This window comes from Mustela erminea, chromosome 2 (assembly GCF_009829155.1).
Source record: "Mustela erminea isolate mMusErm1 chromosome 2, mMusErm1.Pri, whole genome shotgun sequence".
Lineage (NCBI taxonomy): Eukaryota > Metazoa > Chordata > Mammalia > Carnivora > Mustelidae > Mustela > Mustela erminea.
Window position 1 is genome coordinate 98,547,551 of NC_045615.1, and position 18,047 is coordinate 98,565,597.

Consider the following 18,047-nt stretch of genomic DNA (forward strand, 5'->3'; position numbering starts at 1 on the left):
TGCCTAGCCCTTGGAGACCAAGCAGACTGTGACTTCAGAGCAGGGTTCAGGAGGCCCAGCCACTCCTGCTGTGGCCCTGAGACCCCATTCAGCCTCCAAGAAGACAGGAGGCCACACAGAGAGGGACCCAGCTGACAGACACACAGTCCCAACTGAGGCCACAGGATAGAGCCAGGAGAGAGCAGCTGAGCCCCACCCACATGTGGCCCACAAAACGGGGTGACTATTCTGGTTCTCACAGCGGCGCTCTCAGCCCTGGCCACCGGCTCCTTCACTCCTAGCACCCAAACCAGTTCGGTATCTATGACTCAGCAATCCTGGACACCAGCAGTGGTGGGGTCCACTCTCACCAGGCCAGCCACATGGAGCCCCAGGTCCACCATCCTTGCCATCACCATTCACGTGGACATTCCATGAGCACCTTGAATGCCGCCCCCAGGCCCCTCACTCCACTGGTCCTCTCCTGCACTCCCCTCCAGAAAACAGCAGCCCTCTATCTCCCTGCCAGACCTCTCTCTCCCAGACTCCTGCCTGCCATCCCTTCACCTGAGCCTTGGCCAGGCCTCTGTCACCAGTCCCAGCTTCCAAGGTCTCCCCACCTAATCTACTCTCGCACCTGACAAGAGGGATACATTATGCCCCCTGGAGAGCCCATGACCGATCACCGCCTGCAGGGACCCCCACCCAGTCCCCTGACCCTTCCCACACCATTTGCACACACACATCCACATCCTGGCACTTGCCCTGCGTGATGCCCAGCACTCTTCCCACCCGCTCTGCTGACCAACGGCTGCTCCTCCAGGATGAGGCGCCCCCACTTTGCACACCTGGACCCCTGAAACCCCTCACAAGCAGGCACAGAGTGTGAGCGCCACACACGGCCAGGGCAGCTCCGGGGAACAGGCTCCGGCTTCAGAAAGCTGACAGAAGTAGGCCTTAAGGACAAGCCCTAGCACACAGGACACCTCACCGCTGTCTTCGAGTTACCCCGGGACAGAGGGGCCTAGCAAGGCTCAGGGCGGGACAACAGGGAGCAGGGACACGGGGGGTCCCTCGTCAGTGGCAATGAGATCCCCAGTGAGGTGGCTGGGGGAGTGGCCTGGTAGGGGTTGTTTCAGAGAGCCTCAGGGTGCCAAGCCCCTCAGGAAACCCAGTCCCGAGCAACTCTTTACTTGGCTGCAAATGTCCTTTCCCTTGATTACCTCTAAAAATGTCACAGTTCTCAAAGAACTCTCAAGAACTGCTAAATTTTTTGTATTGAGGTGAAATTCACATAAGATTGGATTATCCACTGTAAAGTGTGCATTTCAGTGGCAGTACATGGCAAGACTCATCCATGTAACAACCCGTATGGCCTTTTCCTGGGTAAATAACACTCCATCGTGTGGACAGACCACACTTCATTTACCCATTCACTGTTGGAGGACGGTTGGGCTGCTGGCATCTTCTGGCTATTAGGTAGAATGTTGTTATAAACATGGGTATGCAATGCTAAATGTATCTGACATGAGAGTACTTGATTCTGCTTCTAGACTTCTAGACATTTTTTACAATTACAATATCCTAAAAATCACAGGAAACATTCTCAAAAACGAAAAACCCAAAGGAAAAATGGTTGCCCTAAAGACACTGTGCCCATAGCGAGTGGGGATGAAAACCCCTTTTCCCCAAGAACCCAGCATACGATGTTTGGTGGTCAGTCATGGGCGTGGTCATGGGAGATCATCGCAAACTCCCCAGGGTAGAGAGTCATGAAGCGGAGCCCCTGTGCAGAGCTCAAAGGACCCCTCAGCCATGAAGGGAGCCCCACTTGCAGTGCCCCCAACATTCCCCTGCCTCCACCCAGCACAAAACAAGGAGAAATGGAAGAACTTTTAAAATACTTACTGTAAGAAGGAAAAAAACCTTCCATTCATCTTACCCAACTACTCTACATAAATTACCATAATATGAAACGTTCTATTCTACTTCTGCTTAATCTATTCAGATCAGTAAAAAAAAAAAAAAAAAAAAAAAAATCCATTCATTTTTGTCTTCCTCCTTCAAACAGTTGAATTGCCCATCAATATCTAAGTTTCTTTGCAATCCAACTGTGAAAAGTACAAAAGCAATTGTTTCATCAAATGGGCCTCATGTAAACACCAATGACAGCTTCAGTTCCTTCCTGCAGGAAACACACAGCTCAGGACCGAGGTGCTTGCGAATTCTGGGGCCAAATAGACTGCAGTTCCAACCTCGCCTGCCCTTGTCCTGGCTGCGAAAGTTAACATCTCATGTCTGAGATCTCGTTTGTACAACAGGGAAGAGCAAATGTTAACAAGCACCCCCAAAACCTTAGCGCCTTAGCCATCTCCCCTGAGCTGTCATTTACACCCAGCCTTGGCCACCACATAGCTCCAGCGTCCTCTACAGAATCTCGAGGCTCTGGCCAAGGAATGGGGCTCACTGGCCATAGGAAGAAGGCTTGATAGGTTTGCGGGCCAGACCTGACATGGTGGAACCCAGTGGTGCCCACAAGGGCTAAAACCCGGCCCCCACTTCTCCCTGGAGAGCCAATGCCGGGAAGCTGGTGAGCACATGGCTGCATCTCAGCCCCAGGAGGGCACAGAGGCGGATCACTATTACTCATCCTTGTCATTATTTGTGACCAGGCCCAAAGGGATGCCTGAGGTGTCCTGAGTCAGGGCCTGTTCCCAGAAACCCAGTACCCAACGGCCACAGAAAGTGAGGGTGGGGAGACAGGATGCATCTTTTAGGATAGCTTTATGCTCAAATCGACCTTGAAGTCACTGGAAACCTCAGTGATGGTGGACTCCAGGGGATACATGTATGGTCCTGCCTTCAGTCCACACCTGCGAGCGCTACTGATGTGGATAGCGGTCACTTCCTGAGCCACTCCTATGAGCACCTGACAAGATGATCTCCTCAAGTTCCCCTCCTCAAATGGGGAAACTGAGGCACAGCACTGGGCAGGAGGGGGTGAGGAGTCCCACCCAGGTCCCAGTGTGGGAGCCTCTGCTGCCCTGTCGGCGGCCTCCACACTGTTTGGACACACATGCCATGGTGGTCAGTCATGACAGGCCAATGAGGCCCAGGAGGTGGCTGCTGCCCACGCACACCAGGTACCCACTTTCCTGAGCCGTGGTCACTCCCCATCACCCACCTTTGCATGGGCGCATGCAGACCCCTCGGGAGCCGTGGCGGCCCAGTGCCATCAACGCCAACGATGGCAGAGGACTACTGAGTCATTCACAGGCTCTTAGATGTACATCCTCGCACATTTAAAAGAAGCCTCTCTGGGGTTCTGGGAATTCCTGGAAGCTTTAGGAGAGGGACTAGTGCATCCTGAAATTACGTGTCTCTTCTTAAAGTTGAATGTAATTATCCAGCAGGCTTCCCATTCAGAGCGGTGGGCAGCACGCCCACCGCTGGACTCTGAGGTCAAATATCAATTAGGCAACCCTGAAGATCCCTGCCTGTGACCCGCCCACTTAGCAGAAAGCCTATTGGACACTTCCCGTTAGTACACTGCTCTGACCGAAGACTGCAGCCCTAACTGCTGACATCAGAGCTGGCAGAGACATGACACTCACCCACCCGGCAGCCACTCAGCCTCTCCCCAGCCTGCAGACGCCAATGGCACAGGGCTGGTGCAGGGAGGCCACACACAGGAACACAGCAGAGCCTGGGAAATGGGACTGAGCCTCTTCGCCAGAGTCACGCCTGCACCACTGGCAGGGTGGGCTCCGCCAGCCCCCTGCAGGGCCAGGGGACCTCTGTAGCCCTCCCACATGCCAGCGGCCTCTCAGTGCTTCTACAGCCTAGGGAAGGCTCTCTGGGAGGGGCCCTTGCCTTCCGAATTCAGAGCTGACAGAGATGGGTGTGTGGGCCAGCCAAGCCCGCTGTGACTCAGCACTGCCGAGCCTCCTTCCCAGGACTCCCTGAGCCCCCCTCTGCCTGGCACCTGCTGGCAAAGGGAGCTCGGGCCTGGCACAACCGGCGTGGCCAGGCTTCCCAAACACTGGCTTCCCAGCAGCTCACCTCAGAGAGAAACAGAGGGAAGCGAGCTACCCCAAGGACAACTTCAGCCGTAGCTGGGTACTCAGACCGCATCAGCTGAAAACCAATCCTTCCGCAGCCTGATGCACATTCACACTAAAACCCCAAGCCCCTGAAATGGTGTCTGCAGCCGGCACTAGACTCCAACAGGGAAATCGAGGCACACGCTGATGCTGCCCTCCCAGACCCAGAGGCTGCAGGACCCCAGAGGAGGGAAGACCACATGTCTTTCTGGCCTCCACCGCAACCCCCCTCCCCCATGCTGCCCTGTGCCTTGGGGTTAGCTGGTTCCCTGGTTGTGTTTCTCCAGGCCTCTGCAGAGGAGCCCTGAGAGGATGACCAGTCTAGGCAACATGCAAACACAAACCGAGGCCTTTCCTGTGGCTCCGTGACCTGCAGGTTTACTACCCGGAGGGCTCCTACCTGCCACTGCCATCCCACGGTCCAGCCCCCTCTGCCAGGTGGTCAAGGAACAGAGGGCCAGCTCCACTGCCGGGACTAGGTGGCCAGGGACTCTGGAAACCAGGAGGGACCCCGGACAGAGCTCTGGAGCCCCTAGCCCACTGAGGCTGGGGTAAGTCAAGAGCCACCAGCAGGAAGTTCCACAAACACCCCATCTGGGTGTACACCTAGGCAGACTTCACAGAGCTCATAGAGTCCTTCCAGAAAGCACACATACCCATCCCATTACTCAGGCTTCTCTTTAAGAATCCTGAATACTGAATACTGAAAGTTTCCAGATAAACATTGCCCACTAAAGCACTGTATTTCCAAGGAAGATTAATGAACCACACCCAGAAGTGGTTTGGGGGTGAGATGAGAGAGCTCACCGTGGGGCGCATGGCTGAGCAGGGCAACCCCCATCCAGCTGGACAGCATCGCCTACCCACCCATCAGTTCTTCCTCAAAGATGGAAAGCACAAATTGAACCTGTGCCATCGTAAGGATGCTCTTTGACGGCGGCCAAGACGTCCTGGCTGTGCCTAGTGTGGGATCCCTTCCGCCATGTCACCATCTCACCCCTTAGCACAGTAACTGGGCATCAACAAGAAACTTATAACCCAGCAAGAAACACAAGCATAATATTTTTCCTTCAAATGAAGACACCAACTATTCCAAAAGGTTTCACCTTTTTAAAGTTAATTACTGGGGTTTCTGGGTGGCTCAGTCAATTAAGTATCTGCCTTTGGCTCAGGTCATGATCCCAGGGTCCTGAGATAGAGTCCAGTAACGGGATCTGGGGCTTCTGCTTCTCCCTCTCCCTCTGCCTGACACTCCCCCTGCTTGTGCTCATGCTCTTGCACTCTCTCTCAACTAAATAAATAATATCTTCAAAAAAAAATTTTTTTAATTTAGTTAACTCTTTCTTGGAAGGACTTTCCTTAAACAAAAGCCAAAAAAAGCACATCACCAACATCATGAAGGGCAGGCTGATAAGCACGCAGCTTTCACCATCCCGGTAATATGGACCAATCTGCCTTAAAGAAACTGCCTTAAAGAAAATAAATGGAAAAATAAGAGATGGGTAATGTCGCTTTAATGTTAAACAAGTGTATTGCACATTGGGTTTTTTTTTTTAGTCAACTGAGCTACTTATTAATGATTCAGATATCAAAAATTTTAAGTGTCAGAATGTTTTAAAGCATTTCTAAGTGCTTTTTTCAACTGCAAGAACAATGAGTATTTTTGGCTTCAGAATATTTTCCACTGCATTGTAATGAACAAGCAGCCCAGTGTTCGGTTTTAAACCAAAGCAGGGATTACATCAAGAATGCAGTTTGAATTGTGCATCTATCTAAATACAAAAGTGGGGGGAAAATCCTAACTGCAGGCCACAGTCTCCCCCAGACACATCCCCCCACAGCTAACACTCACACTTCTGCTCCTCCAGCCCAGAATCTTCCCAAGACTGAGTCTGTGCTCACTTGTGCCCAATAGGTTAAATTAGAATGATAGGGGAAACAAAATTCAATTCAGAAACCCAGACAAAAGTCTGAGCTTTGCTTGAAAAATGAAAGGCTACTGCGGTGAGACCTAACATATTCTACCCCTTCAAACAATCAAGACATTTAACTCCAAAGACAGATCTCAAATAAGAGACAGCCCAAACTCAAGTTGACTACAGGGCAGCATGCCACCGCCAGATGCAAAGACCTCAAGTGCAGATGTGTCTTTGAGTCCAAGGGTCAGGGACAAATACCAGACGACATGGAGGACCCGATGAACCATGACCCCTCCCTTCCCCTGTAGCTGGATTCTCCATCACGACTCTCTCCCTTGCCCAGGCCAGTCCCTGGACCTTGCCTTGGAAGGGCAGCTGCTTGCCGAAGAGAGAAAACTAGGGACACCATTCTCAATTCCCGGGCACAACCTCAAGGGCAGTATCAGTTTCCACTTTTAAAGACTTTTCCCTAAACTGAATCAGGCAAGATCACTGAAAGTATGCAGTTGTTAATGAAACATATGGCCCACAATTACTTTTTCTCCCCTTCCAACAATACGACACAGTTATGTGATCCTGGAAGCAAGGCCACTGCAGACCCATAGCTGGGAAAGTCATCCCAGAGCCCCTGGACTCCTGACAGAATGTTTCTGGAAATACCAGGTTACTTGATCTATGGTACATTTCCCCCGCCAGCCCTTGCTGGCATACACACTGAAAAAAGAACACTGCGGACCACCCTAATGACCTTTCAGCAGGCAGACTCGATTTTTCCTTAACTGGGGACAAAGTCATACAAGCAAAAAGCCATTCCTTGTCCAAATAACCTGTGCAGAGCCTGCCACCTCCCCAGCCAACCTACAGCAGGATGGCAGGGGGACAGAGACTGGTCTGGGGGGAACTGCAGCCAGGAGCGGTCTGGTGGGAAATGGCAGAGGTCAGAGCGGCCCCATACCACACGCAGACCCGGGGAACACCAGGGTTGCAGGGACAAGGAGCTGCTACATGACAAGAAGGTTGGGAGCGGGAGGGCGGCTGCCCCTGTCCGCGAAGAACCCAGCTCCTCTTCGGGTGAGGCCAAGGAGGAGCAAGGCGCACCGCTGGCAATCCTAAACCCTCAACCATACGCTCCGGAGAACTCTCTGACCCCAAACACGGAACGCACAAACCCCGCAGATCCCTGGGCTCATCCTAGGACCCGGGGCGCCGGTCTCTCAAACAGACCTGCTGCCTCCCCCGATTGGGCGCATCCAAAGGGCACGGATTTAAAGAAACCTCCCACCCTGAGAGACCACCGACGCCTGGGAGGGCGGGGAAGCCGGATCCAGAAAAGCGGTCAGCGCGGGGGCAGCAGCGGGTTCCTCGGATCGGTCAGTGCCACTGCGGCCTCCATGTCCCTAGGTTGTTGGGTGACCCCACCCGAGCGGTATCGCCCCCAGCCAGGGCCCCAACGCTCCCGCCCGCCCCGCTGTGCCGGCCCCCAGCTTGCGGCCAGGACCCTGCGCCCCACACCCCCGTCCCCAGCCCCGCGCCGGCCACAGCGGACACGAGCCGGGGCCGGCGCGGGGACGCAGCGCCCGCAGTGCGACTGGCGCAGCCAACGAGGCGCGAGGCGCGCCGCCCGGACCCCGACCCCGCGGCCGAGGAAGGCACCCGCCCTGGGTTCAAGAGTACGCGGGTGGGCACGGGCCAAGGACAGGGCCGAGGGGAGGATCAGCGCTAGTTGGGGGAACGCAGGTCCGGGGCAGCGGGACCCGGGAAGAGGAAAAATGGGGGTCCCCTCCGAAACTGGGGAAGTGGAGAGAGGGTCTCCTCCGGAGTGCGGCGGGAGGCTGGGAGGCACATTCTGGGTCCAGGATAACGGGGGCGGGTAGAAGAATAAGGGAGCCCTCCGAGGCAGGGAAGAGGGATGGAAAGGTCCCTCCGGGACCCAGGAGAAGTAGGAGGGGTCCGCTTTGGGCTGCGGGCCGGGGACCACGGGATGCGAGCCCGGAGCCACGCAGAACAGGGATGAGCGGGCAGCTGGGCGCGTCCCTGCCGCGCCAGAGGGGAAAGAGCGCCCAAGTCCGCGCGCGAGAGCAGGAGAGTCCAAGACCCCGCCGGGGAAGGGGCAGGAGAGGCGGGACCCGCCGCAGGGGTACCGCGGCCGCGCGTGCGGGTAGCGGAGTGGAGGTCGAGGGTGTCGCGGCAGGCGAGAGAGGGCCAGTCACGCGAGGAGGGGCGGGCGCTCACCTTGGGTTTGTACAGCCACTTTCGGAACCTGTTCATCATCGCCGCGCCGCGCGGACCCGGCCCCGCGGCCCTCGCCTCCGCAGCGCTGCGCCCCGCCCGGCTGCAGCGCGGGGCGGACGCGGGGGCAGGGCCGGGCCGGGGCCCGCGCGGTGCCTGGGCGGCTGGCGCGAGCGGAGCCCAGCGCGGGGCCTGGCGGAGGGTGGCGGACAGGTGCGCGGGGCAGGTGCGCGGTCGGAGATGCTCCGTTAGCGGCGCGCAGGGCGGACTCGCAGCCCCGCAGCAGGCGAACCGGCGGGCGGACAGACGCTGGCCCCGCGGCGCCGGCTCCTCGCGGCTCACTGACAACCCGCGCCTCGCGGGCCACCGCGCCGCTCGCCGCACATGCGCCGACGCGCCGCGAGCCCCCTGCCCGCCCGCCCAATCCCGAGGCGCCGTGCCGCGCCCCGCCCGAGGCGCGCTCCCCGAGGGCGACCCAGCGCTCCCGGGAACGGCGAAAAACTACAAGTCCCGATGGGCATTGCGGGGAGGCGGGGCCCTGGAAGCGCCGCCCTTGGTCGCGCAGGGGGCGCTGTGTATTCTGGGGCTTGTAGTCTTTCCGCAGGGAGAGCCGGAGCGTGCAAGCCGGTTGCTAGGTGACGACGTCCAAACTGCGCCCTTTAGCACACCCCCTGTCCCGGCTAGTGGCGGAGGTCCCGGCTGAGTAAGCGTGAAGTGGGGGACCCGCCTGGATTTGTGAGACCTGCCGCACCCGCTGGCTCTGGCATCTGCTGTGGCTGCGGGTGGAAGTGGGACGGGAGGTTGGGCGGCAGGAGCGCCCGCGAAGCCGGCCCGCAGGTAGGAGGTGGGAAGGAAGCAGGTAGGGGGCGGATAGGGAGGAGGGCGAGGCCGGTCCCCTCAGCCGTCCCCTCAGCACCGGCGCCTCTCTCCAGCAGCTTCCCATGGTCTGCAGGCGGTGCTCATCCTCTCATCTTGCTTTCGCTGACCACCTTTCTGGGCTTCTTCCCAGCTTCTTGATTAAAGTTAACTGTGCTTTTGTTTTCTTTTTAATCGCTACAATAAACGGTGCTTTTCATAAAGATTTTCTACCATATTCACTACTTCCCCCAACCGTGCCCTAATTTGGATCCATAAAGACAATCACCAAAATCTAAGAACCTATTATGTATCAAGCAGAGAGCTAAAAACAAATGTGTTGAATACAAAAAAGTTAAATTCCCATTGGCAGCTGGAGAAACAGGGAGAAGATGCTGCTATGCTCTTGGCTTTAGGAGAGGGTCCAGATCAAGGACAGCAGGCCCCCAGCAGTTTCGCACTTTCCCCTGACCCCACCCAGCACCTCTCTCTCTCGGTGTTCTGAAATGTGCAGACTTGGGGTGCAGGAAATGGAAGGAATGTCTCCCTTGGTAGAGAACTTACTCTCTGAGACTCCTTTTATTTATCAGTGGTCCCAGGGCTAAGTGCTCTGATGGCTCTGGGTCCCTGAGCTCTCTAGTCTATGAGAGTCAATGAGACTGGGCACAAGCAGCCTCGGGGATTTCCTTATGTACTGGTGGTGGGTCATGTTCATTTTTGAGTGCCTGGTTGATCTTCCCTACTCTCTCCAGCTACTACTGAATCGCTGCTCTGGTAAGGAGCAAACACACTACCCACACACCCTGGGTTGCTTCTTATCTTCAGCTCTTCTGCATCTTCTTTCTGGAGCCCACTCTTGTGGGCTCCAGGTCTGATTTTTCACTCTAATCAGATTTTTACCCAACTCCTACTCCAAAGTTCTTCATCAAAGTCATTGTTGACCCCGATATTGCTAAGTCCAGTGATCAGATCCCCATCTCTTCCTGGAACTGTCAGCAGCAGGCAATCCGGCCAAGTGCTTGCCTCCTTAACACGCCACCTTGCTTGACTGGAACAGATCACACTCCCTGACTCTCCTCTTGTGGTTGCTCCTTCTCAGTCTTCTTGGCTGGGGTCCTCTCTGTTTCCCAGCCTCCTAACACAAGAGCTCCAGGACTCAGTCCTTGGAAGCTCTTCTCTTCAGTCCTTCCCTGGGTGATTTTCTGCAGTCACACAGTCTGATAAAAAAACCATTTTCTCCTGACCTTTCCAAAACTTATATCTCTAGCCTGAACATCACCCTGGGACTGCAGACCCCATTACCTATTCTGTGCCGGTAGAAGTCTAACAAGTCCCCTTAAACTCAACATGCCCAAATGGACTCTCCATCTTTCCCCCTAAGACCTCCTCCTCCCCAGCCAGTGCTTCTAGCATGAGAACTCGGGATAGAAACTTGGGTGCCTGCTCTCTACGGTTCTGTCCTTGGCCAACTCCAAGGCTGGGGCTGTTGCTGCTGTTCAGAGGCTTCCCCCCATGCCTCCCAGTTTGAAACTGTGCTTGGGAGGAAGGCTGGCTTCAGGGAAGTGAGTATATCAGTTAAGATTAGGTTCTTTTTTTTTTTTTTAAGATTTTATTTATTTATTTGACAGACAGAGATCACAAGTAGGCAGAGAGGCAGGCAGAGAGAGAGAGAGAGGAGGAAGCAGGCTCTCTGCTGAGCAGAGAGCCCAATGTGGAACTCGATCCCAGGACCCGGAGATCATGACCTGAGCCGAAGGCAGCGGCTTAACCCACTGAGCCACCCAGGCGCCCCTAAGATTAGGTTCTTAATCTTAAGATTAAGCTAGGGGTGCCTGGGCGGCTGAGTTGGTTAAGCATCAACTCTTGGCTTTGGCTTAGGTCATGATCTAATGGGTTATGGAATAGAGCCCTGTGTCTGGCTCCCGCTCAGTAGGGAGTCTGCTTCTTTCTCTCTCTGCCCCTCCCCTTGCTCATGTTCACTCTCGCTCTCGCTCTCTCTCTCCCTAAAATAAAAAAATCTTTTAAAACTTTTTAGGGGCACCCCAGGTGGCTCAGTAGGTTAAGTGGCTGCCTTTGGCTTGGATCATGATCCCAGAGTCCTGGAATCAAGCCCCACATCAGGCTCCCTGCTCTTGGGGAAACTGCTTCCCCCTCTGCCCCCCACCCCCGCTCATGTTCTCTGTCTCTCTCTCTCTCTTAAATAAATAGCATCTTTTTAAAAATTTTTAAAGATTAGATTAAGCTACATATAACAAAACCCCCCAAGATCATAGTGACCCAAATAAGATCATTCATGTTTCCATAAAGAAGGTTAGTGGGGAGGCAATCCTGGAAGATATAGCAGCTACAGAAAACCACCAGGGACTTGGTTCTTCTCTCTTCCTTCTCTGCCATCATGAACATGTTTCCTCACAGTCCAGAATGGCTGCCCAAGTTCCTGCCATCACTTCTGAGTCCAGACAGCAGGATGGGAAAGAGAAAAAGCATGTATGCCTCTGCCTTTTTAGAAAGAATTTCCTGAAATCTCACACCTTCTTGGCATACCCAGCTGTCACAAAGGTGGGAGAATGTCATCTTCCAGCTGGGCAGCAAAAAACCCAACTAAAACTTGGTGCTTTGTTACTCAGGAGGAAAGGGGGTCTGGAGATTAAAAAGCAACCAGCAAAACCTGCCATGGGGGTCTGTACTTAGAGCACAAGCCTTCAGAGCATGACTTGGCAAAAATCCTTCAGAGAATTTTACTAGGCTCAAAAGCCAGGGAAAGAATGTATATGAATTAATACACATTTGGTATCTATGGAAATGAAGGCTCTCTAGTGGCTGAGATTGTTGAACTGGTTTGTGTCTGATGGAATTTAAACCTCCTGTAGTCTCATTTCTTTCTATAAATAGGATTTGCTAAGAAAAGAGAAGCTTTGGTCCAGCCCACCTTTAAAGTTTCCTTAAATATGAGACGGTCAAGTCTTGATTAGGGGAGTTAAATCTTGAGAATTAAATGCCACTTCCCAACCTCTGGTTTTGCCCCCATTAAAACAAAACCGAGGAGCTAAGAGCATGTATCAGAATCAGATGACTTTATACCTGTCTCCCACCCAGACATGTGATCATATTGCCTAAGCTCATAGGCCAACTTCAGTGAGAACGCAAAACTCCAAGGTCTCTTTTCCTGATGTCCACCTTCTTGGTGCAGCTGCTGCTTGCTGGGGTGAGGGTGCAGATCCCCTGGCCCAGGAGCCCTGGGCCTGACAGTGAGCCAGGGACCCCTCTCTCCTCCCCACAACCCCCCACAGACTCCCTTCTGCAGCCACCACCTGGCTCATGCTGTCATAGCTTCCAGTTTGTTCTATCCAGGCCAGCTCTGGATTTGGGGGACAGCTTGGGTGGTTCCCTTGCTCTTCGTGGACTTGTGTCCTCACCAAAGGGCCCCTAGAAGCATGCTTTCTCTGGAATGTTCCAGCTCCAGGATAGGAGGGAGGGCAGGAAAGTCATCTGCCCTGGAGCAGCTCCCCTGCATGCAGACTGCCCAAATCAGCTGCTGGAGGGAGGGAGCCCTTTCCTGACTGTTCTTGGTTCCTCCAGGCTGAACTGTGTTCAGAGCAGAGGCAGGATGGTAGGGTCAAGGGCGAGACCCCATCTAGGGGTAGCGCCCCCAAGGGAGAGCTGGGAGAAGGGATAAAAGATACTGCATCCTTAACATTGTTTCTATAAAAACGGACTTTTTACTTGTTGCACTCATTTTCTTGTGAGCTCTGGAATATGTGAATGTTATTTGCCTTTATTATGTTGGCATGGTGCCTCTTTCACCCAGGAATGGCTCCCCCCGAGATGTTCTCACGAGTCAGGCAGAGAGGCTCAATCTCCAACTCCTCAAAGGGTTTGTTCTCATCCACATCTACTTGCTTAGTAAATCTTGTCATATCTGTTATCCTCCATTTAAATGAAACAATAAAACTGAACTCTGTTGAACTATAGGATCTATGGGAGCACAGGTTTTAAAAAACACTAATATGATCTTTGGGGAGATCTATCTCTGGGTGTCAAAGCCATCTTTCAGATTAAAACTATGAGTACCGGTTAGGGTACCTTCTGGCACCTTCTGGCACCTTCTGGACCTTCTGGCACCTTTTTGTGCCCTGTTGTTCACCCCGCAGACACAGCTGTGGCACTGGCTGGGGACCAGCTCCAGTAAGGGCCAGGACTTAGAGGCAGGAAAGCAGGGTCCTGCTCCAGCTGCTCACGGGGGCGTCACACAAGTTCAGACGAGTTCAGAGAAGGCACAGAGAAGGGACAAGCTGGGGGAGGAGGAAGCCAGCCTCCACAGGGGCTGTGTTTGCATCTGGTGTTGTTGGGATGCCTAGGAGCTCACCAGGGAGAGGACAAAGAGTGTTCAAATTTCAGGAGACACATGTCAGGGGTGTGGGAGCCAGTGAGAAGCCTGGTGGACAGAGCTGGGGTAAAGCAGGGGAAGCAGGAAAAGGGCTCAGGATCTGGGATCCTAGATTAGGAAGGGTCCCCCAGGAGCTGAGAACTTGGAGGGATTTGTTCATGATGGCTGTTAGTGGCAGGAGACTCTCCTGACCTGAGACCACTCCTCCCCAAACCTCCCTCCCCTCAGAGGGTAGCACCGCCCCTGTCTGATCTACCAGGGGCCTTGGGTCCTCCTGCCTTTCCCCCACACTGGGCACAGAACCTACCTAATAAAATAAGGTGTTCGTGGGTCCATCAGCTGCATTAGGCGGAGAAAAACCCAATCTTGCTAGGGCAAAGATTGCAAATGGTGGAAATAAATCTCTTCCGGGACTTCACCAGAGTCAGTGTTTCCTTCATGGCCCCTGAGGCCCGTCACTGCAAGCCAGACCCCAGGAAGGGGTCCCTCAGAGCCGGGACCTGGGCAGACCCCCTCCCTAGAGTCCAGGCCCCACACCAAGAAAAGGAACTGGCTACACGTCCCTCAGTGCCACCTTTGGCTCAGAGATTCCTTCAGGTCGTGCCCAGCGCTCACTCCCTTGGTACTGATCACTCATGTGCACTTTGGGGCAAAACCAGTTGTAGAAATAGGGCTGTGTCACACCAGAGTCCCCCACAGGTCTTGGCCGTTACCTTCAGCAGTTTGCCCTGGTTTCTGTAGGACCATTGGCTGGTCTCAGTGCATTTCCCTGTTTCGAAAGGACTTTCCTAGTCACATACAAGAGAGGGTCCTGCTGGCTTCAGTCCCTGCAAAGTAGGGCTGGCCCCAGGAGCAGCCCCTGAGGGGACAGCCCCAGGTCAGGCCTGCAGGGCTGGGTGGTGCAGGGGCCCAGGGATGCAGCCAGCAGATGGGAGAGGATGCAGACTGGTCCTGACCTTGACCAGGGCAGTGTCGAAGCCTCTTTCCCTGAGCACTCGGTAAAACCCACTCAGAACGGTGCCAGGTGCAGGGCTCCTGCTAGAGCCCCTTGTACTGGGTTCTGATGCCCTTGGCCTGCCACCTGCTGTCACCTAGAAATTCTCTTGCTTTCTGGTCCCTTGTGTGAACCGACAGGGAAGGGTGTGGGGCCTTGCCTGTCTGCACATGCCATCCTTCTGTCCAGGTCAGAGATGGATTCAATGCTGGGTAATCTGAGGCCACTCCAAACTCCTGTCCCTTCTGAGGCCACCTGCTCTCTCCCTCGGTGACAAAAGGCACTTGGGAGCCCCGTCTACCAGGAAACCAACCCATCCTTCCTTTCTGGAACATCTTCTCTCCTGATTCCCCTCTTCTCTTTCTGGAGTGCCTGTTAATTGGCACGTGGACTTTTTGGAGAGGTTCTCTGCTTTCCTGTGTGCTTTTCTCCTACTTTCTGCATCTTCATCTTTTTTTTTTTTTTTTTTTTTAAGATTTTGTTTATTCAGGGGCACCTGGGTGATTCAGTGGGTTAAGCTTCTGCCTTCGGCTCAGGTCATGATCTTAGGGTCCTGGGATCGAGCCCCACATCAGGCTCTCTGCTCAGCAGGGGGCCTGCTTCTCCCCCCACCCCCCCCCCCGCCTGCTTCTCTGCCTACTTGTGATCTCTGTCTGTCAAATAAATAAATAAAATCTTTTTTTAAAAAAAGATTTTGTTTATTCATTAGAGCGAGAGAACGCACAAGTGTGGGGATAGACAGAGGGAAAAGCAGACTCCCTACAGAGCAGAGAGCCCAACATGGGGCCCAATCCCAGGACTCCAGGATCACGACCAAAACCAAAGGCAGAGTCTTTTTTTTTTTTTTAATTTATTTATTTGACACACAGAGAGAGATCACAAGTAGGCAGAGCAGCAGGCAGAGAGAGAGGGGGAAGCAGGCTCCCTGCGGAGCAGAGAGCCCGACGCGGGGCTCGATCCCAGGACTCTGAGACCATGACCTGAGCCGAAGACAGCGGCTTAACCCACTGAGCCACCCAGGCGCCCCCAAAGGCAGAGTCTTAACCAACTGAGCCCTCCAGGGCCCCTGGACTTCATTATATTTTTGCTCTCAGGGAGATTTTCTCAACTTTACCTTCTGCCCCTTGTATTTACATCTTTAGTTCTGCTGCCATATTTTCATTTGCAAGAACTCCGTTTTCCGCCGGGGTTCCTCGTTCCTCAGATCCCATATGGCTTGTCTTTGGGAGGGGGTGTGCTTGAATCTGGGCTTGAACTCTGCTCCTCCTCTCGCTGGCTTGCTTCAGTGTTTCGTGTCAGAGGTTTTCTGAGGTGTCCTCTGGTATTTGGTCCTCACTCTCCTTAAAGCGCTGGGGGACTCAGCCAGCGGCCACATCGGCTGAGATAGGCCATCTCCCTGGGGACCCTAGTGACAGTTTGCTTTTCTGCCCTGTCTCCCCTAGGGGGCCTCAGCTGGGGGCTGCTATCTAGAGCCATCCCAAGTTGTTGGGGGTGAAACAGAGGTGCCTCAGTGGTCCCCAGGGCACTGGCAGTCTGGCTCTGCCAACAGCAGGTGCCTGGGAAGACCAGCAGGGGGGCGGCAGGTGGGGAGGGAGCCGCTGCTGGGCCTGTCCACCCCTCTCCAAGGACAATTTGGAGGTTACCTGTTAGAACTGGTTCCTGGGGGCCCAGCCCCACCCCAGACAGCTTCTCCAATGTCTCCCAGAGAGGGTCTCTGGGCAAACCGGTCTCCTGGAGATAGTATGTTTCTGGAATGTTCAGTGGCCATACCAGTTCTGGCTACTTACCAATTGTGCATTCTCTCTAGGTTTTGGGTCCTTCGTCTTTAAAATGGGGGTGTTGGCTCTGGTGACCAGGGGACTCTTTTTGCTCCAGCCTTTGGGGATTAGGTTACCCACCCCTCTGGACAAGGCCTGCTGCCTAGACAGTCACTGAACCCCACCTGGGCTGAGAGATGCTCAGAGCTTCCCCCACTCCCAGGGGTCATCCCTACCTTTGCACAGTTGTAGGCCTTGGGGCCACATTGGGTGCCTGGGAGCCTCCAGGGGCTGTGGGTGAGGGCTCCCCAAGGCCAGCCTGGGCCCTGCAAGTAGCAGAGACCTGCAGGGATGCAGTCCTGGAAGTGGGCCGAGATTACCCAGCTGGGGTTCCTCCTTCCCTCTAACACACTCCCTCACTGTGAGAGGCCCCAGGCTCCCCAGGAGTGGCTATCTGTGGCTAAGGGGTCTGTAGCTGCCTTTGCCACCCGCTGAGGCTGTGGAGCATGTGACCTGGAGTGGTTTGCTTTTAGGGTCCTGCCCTGGGAAGATGGCCTACTATGGAAAATGCATTGAAACTGTCATTGAGCAATTGAACAAATTTCAGCCTGAGAAGGACAGTCCTGAGCAGTTCTTGGAGGCGACGTCCACAGCCCTACAGGTAGGGCCAGAGGGCAGCTCGGGGCTTGCTGCGAGGCGTGCCCATGACACCTGTCATGTAGCTAGTTACCTTCTAGCAAAACAACATCAAATTCCTTCCTCACAGCTGCTTCCCTTCTGACCTGGGGAGAGGCCTTGGGCACAGCTCCTGGGTGTGCTTGGTGTCACTGTAGGTCATAACGATGACCCTTCAGGGGCAGGTCACCATGTGTGACCTCAAGAGGCACTCTTGTTGATCAGAATGTCACCCCAGTGTTGTGAAAAGAAATAAGGCCTCCGCAACCCAGGACATGCCTGTGCGGTACCATCCCAAACCAAAAATAGGGAACAGTCACCTTAAATGGGCCACCACTCCAGAGAGTGGCATCCTTCCTAGGGCAGCTCTGCACAGACAGTGAGTGGGCTAACTGGCCTCCCACAGAGCAGTGAGGCCCGAAGGAGCCCCCCCCCACACTCCGCCACTCCTTCCTCTTGTGATCTACACCTGGAAGAAACAAGGGACCTTCCCCTTGGCAACTCAGCCCTGTCCCTGTGCCCCAGGATGGTCCCTGTCCTTTTCTGCCCCAACTGCAGCCCACCCCCATTTCCAGCATGTACAGAGACCACTCAGTGGGATCCCAGGATGGGAGTGGTGTGGCTCTAGCCCCTCCCAACCCCTCAGCAGCCCTCGGAGGCCTCCCTGGGATGGAGGTCTCTGGCCTTGTGTCCGCCGGCCATGTGTCGAGGGCAGAGCCCAGGGAGCAGGAGTGTGCATTGCGGGGGGACCTGCCTTCAGGACTTTGGGAACATGGGTCCCATTGGAAAATCTGTGGGATAGCCCACCGCCCGCCACCCACCATCATCATCCAGCATCGAGAAAAACTGCACCTGCAGCGGCTTGAAGGTAGGCTGGGCTGTGGTGTGAACGCCACAAACTTCTACTTCGAGTTTGCCTCTGATTGCTTTACCAGGGCCCTTGAGAGCTATTCAGCGCCCACCCCCTGGGGAACAGCTGTGACCAGGCCCCGCCTCCACCACCCCCCACCTGCTCAGCTGCAGCATTTGCCGGGCGCCGGGCCAGAGATGGACTCTCTTTCCCTTGGGGTGTGGTAGGGGATTCTCCTCCTTTATGGGCTGCCTGTGGTATGGCAGCCTGAAAACGTAGAGACAGGATGGGGTAGGTGG

General features: G+C 54.7%; 2 protein-coding genes across 19 annotated transcripts in view; one reads left to right on the top strand and one right to left on the bottom strand.

Annotated features, from left to right (window-relative positions):
* ZFYVE28 (zinc finger FYVE-type containing 28) overlaps positions 1–8,629 on the bottom strand; it is a 109,339-nt gene extending 100,710 nt beyond the window's left edge. For all 13 annotated transcript variants that reach the window (XR_004283333.1, XR_004283332.1, XR_004283335.1 and 10 more), the window contains exon 1: positions 8,234–8,629. Coding sequence is in view for 8 of the 13 variants with exons in the window: in XM_032333610.1 (XP_032189501.1) it covers positions 8,234–8,272 (39 nt within the window). In the remaining 5 variants the exon portion in view is untranslated. The remainder of the gene's footprint in view (positions 1–8,233) is intronic.
* Positions 8,630–8,879: 250 nt separating this feature from the next.
* The window catches only part of CFAP99 (cilia and flagella associated protein 99), a 35,250-nt gene continuing 26,082 nt past the window's right edge, over positions 8,880–18,047 (top strand). For 5 of the 6 annotated variants that reach the window (XR_004283336.1, XM_032333617.1, XM_032333618.1 and 2 more), the window contains exons 1-2: positions 8,880–9,067; positions 16,757–16,884. Coding sequence is in view for 4 of the 6 variants with exons in the window: in XM_032333617.1 (XP_032189508.1) it covers positions 16,774–16,884 (111 nt within the window). In the remaining 2 variants the exon portion in view is untranslated. The remainder of the gene's footprint in view (positions 9,068–16,756; positions 16,885–18,047) is intronic. The other variant, XM_032333621.1, reaches the window with a different exon arrangement.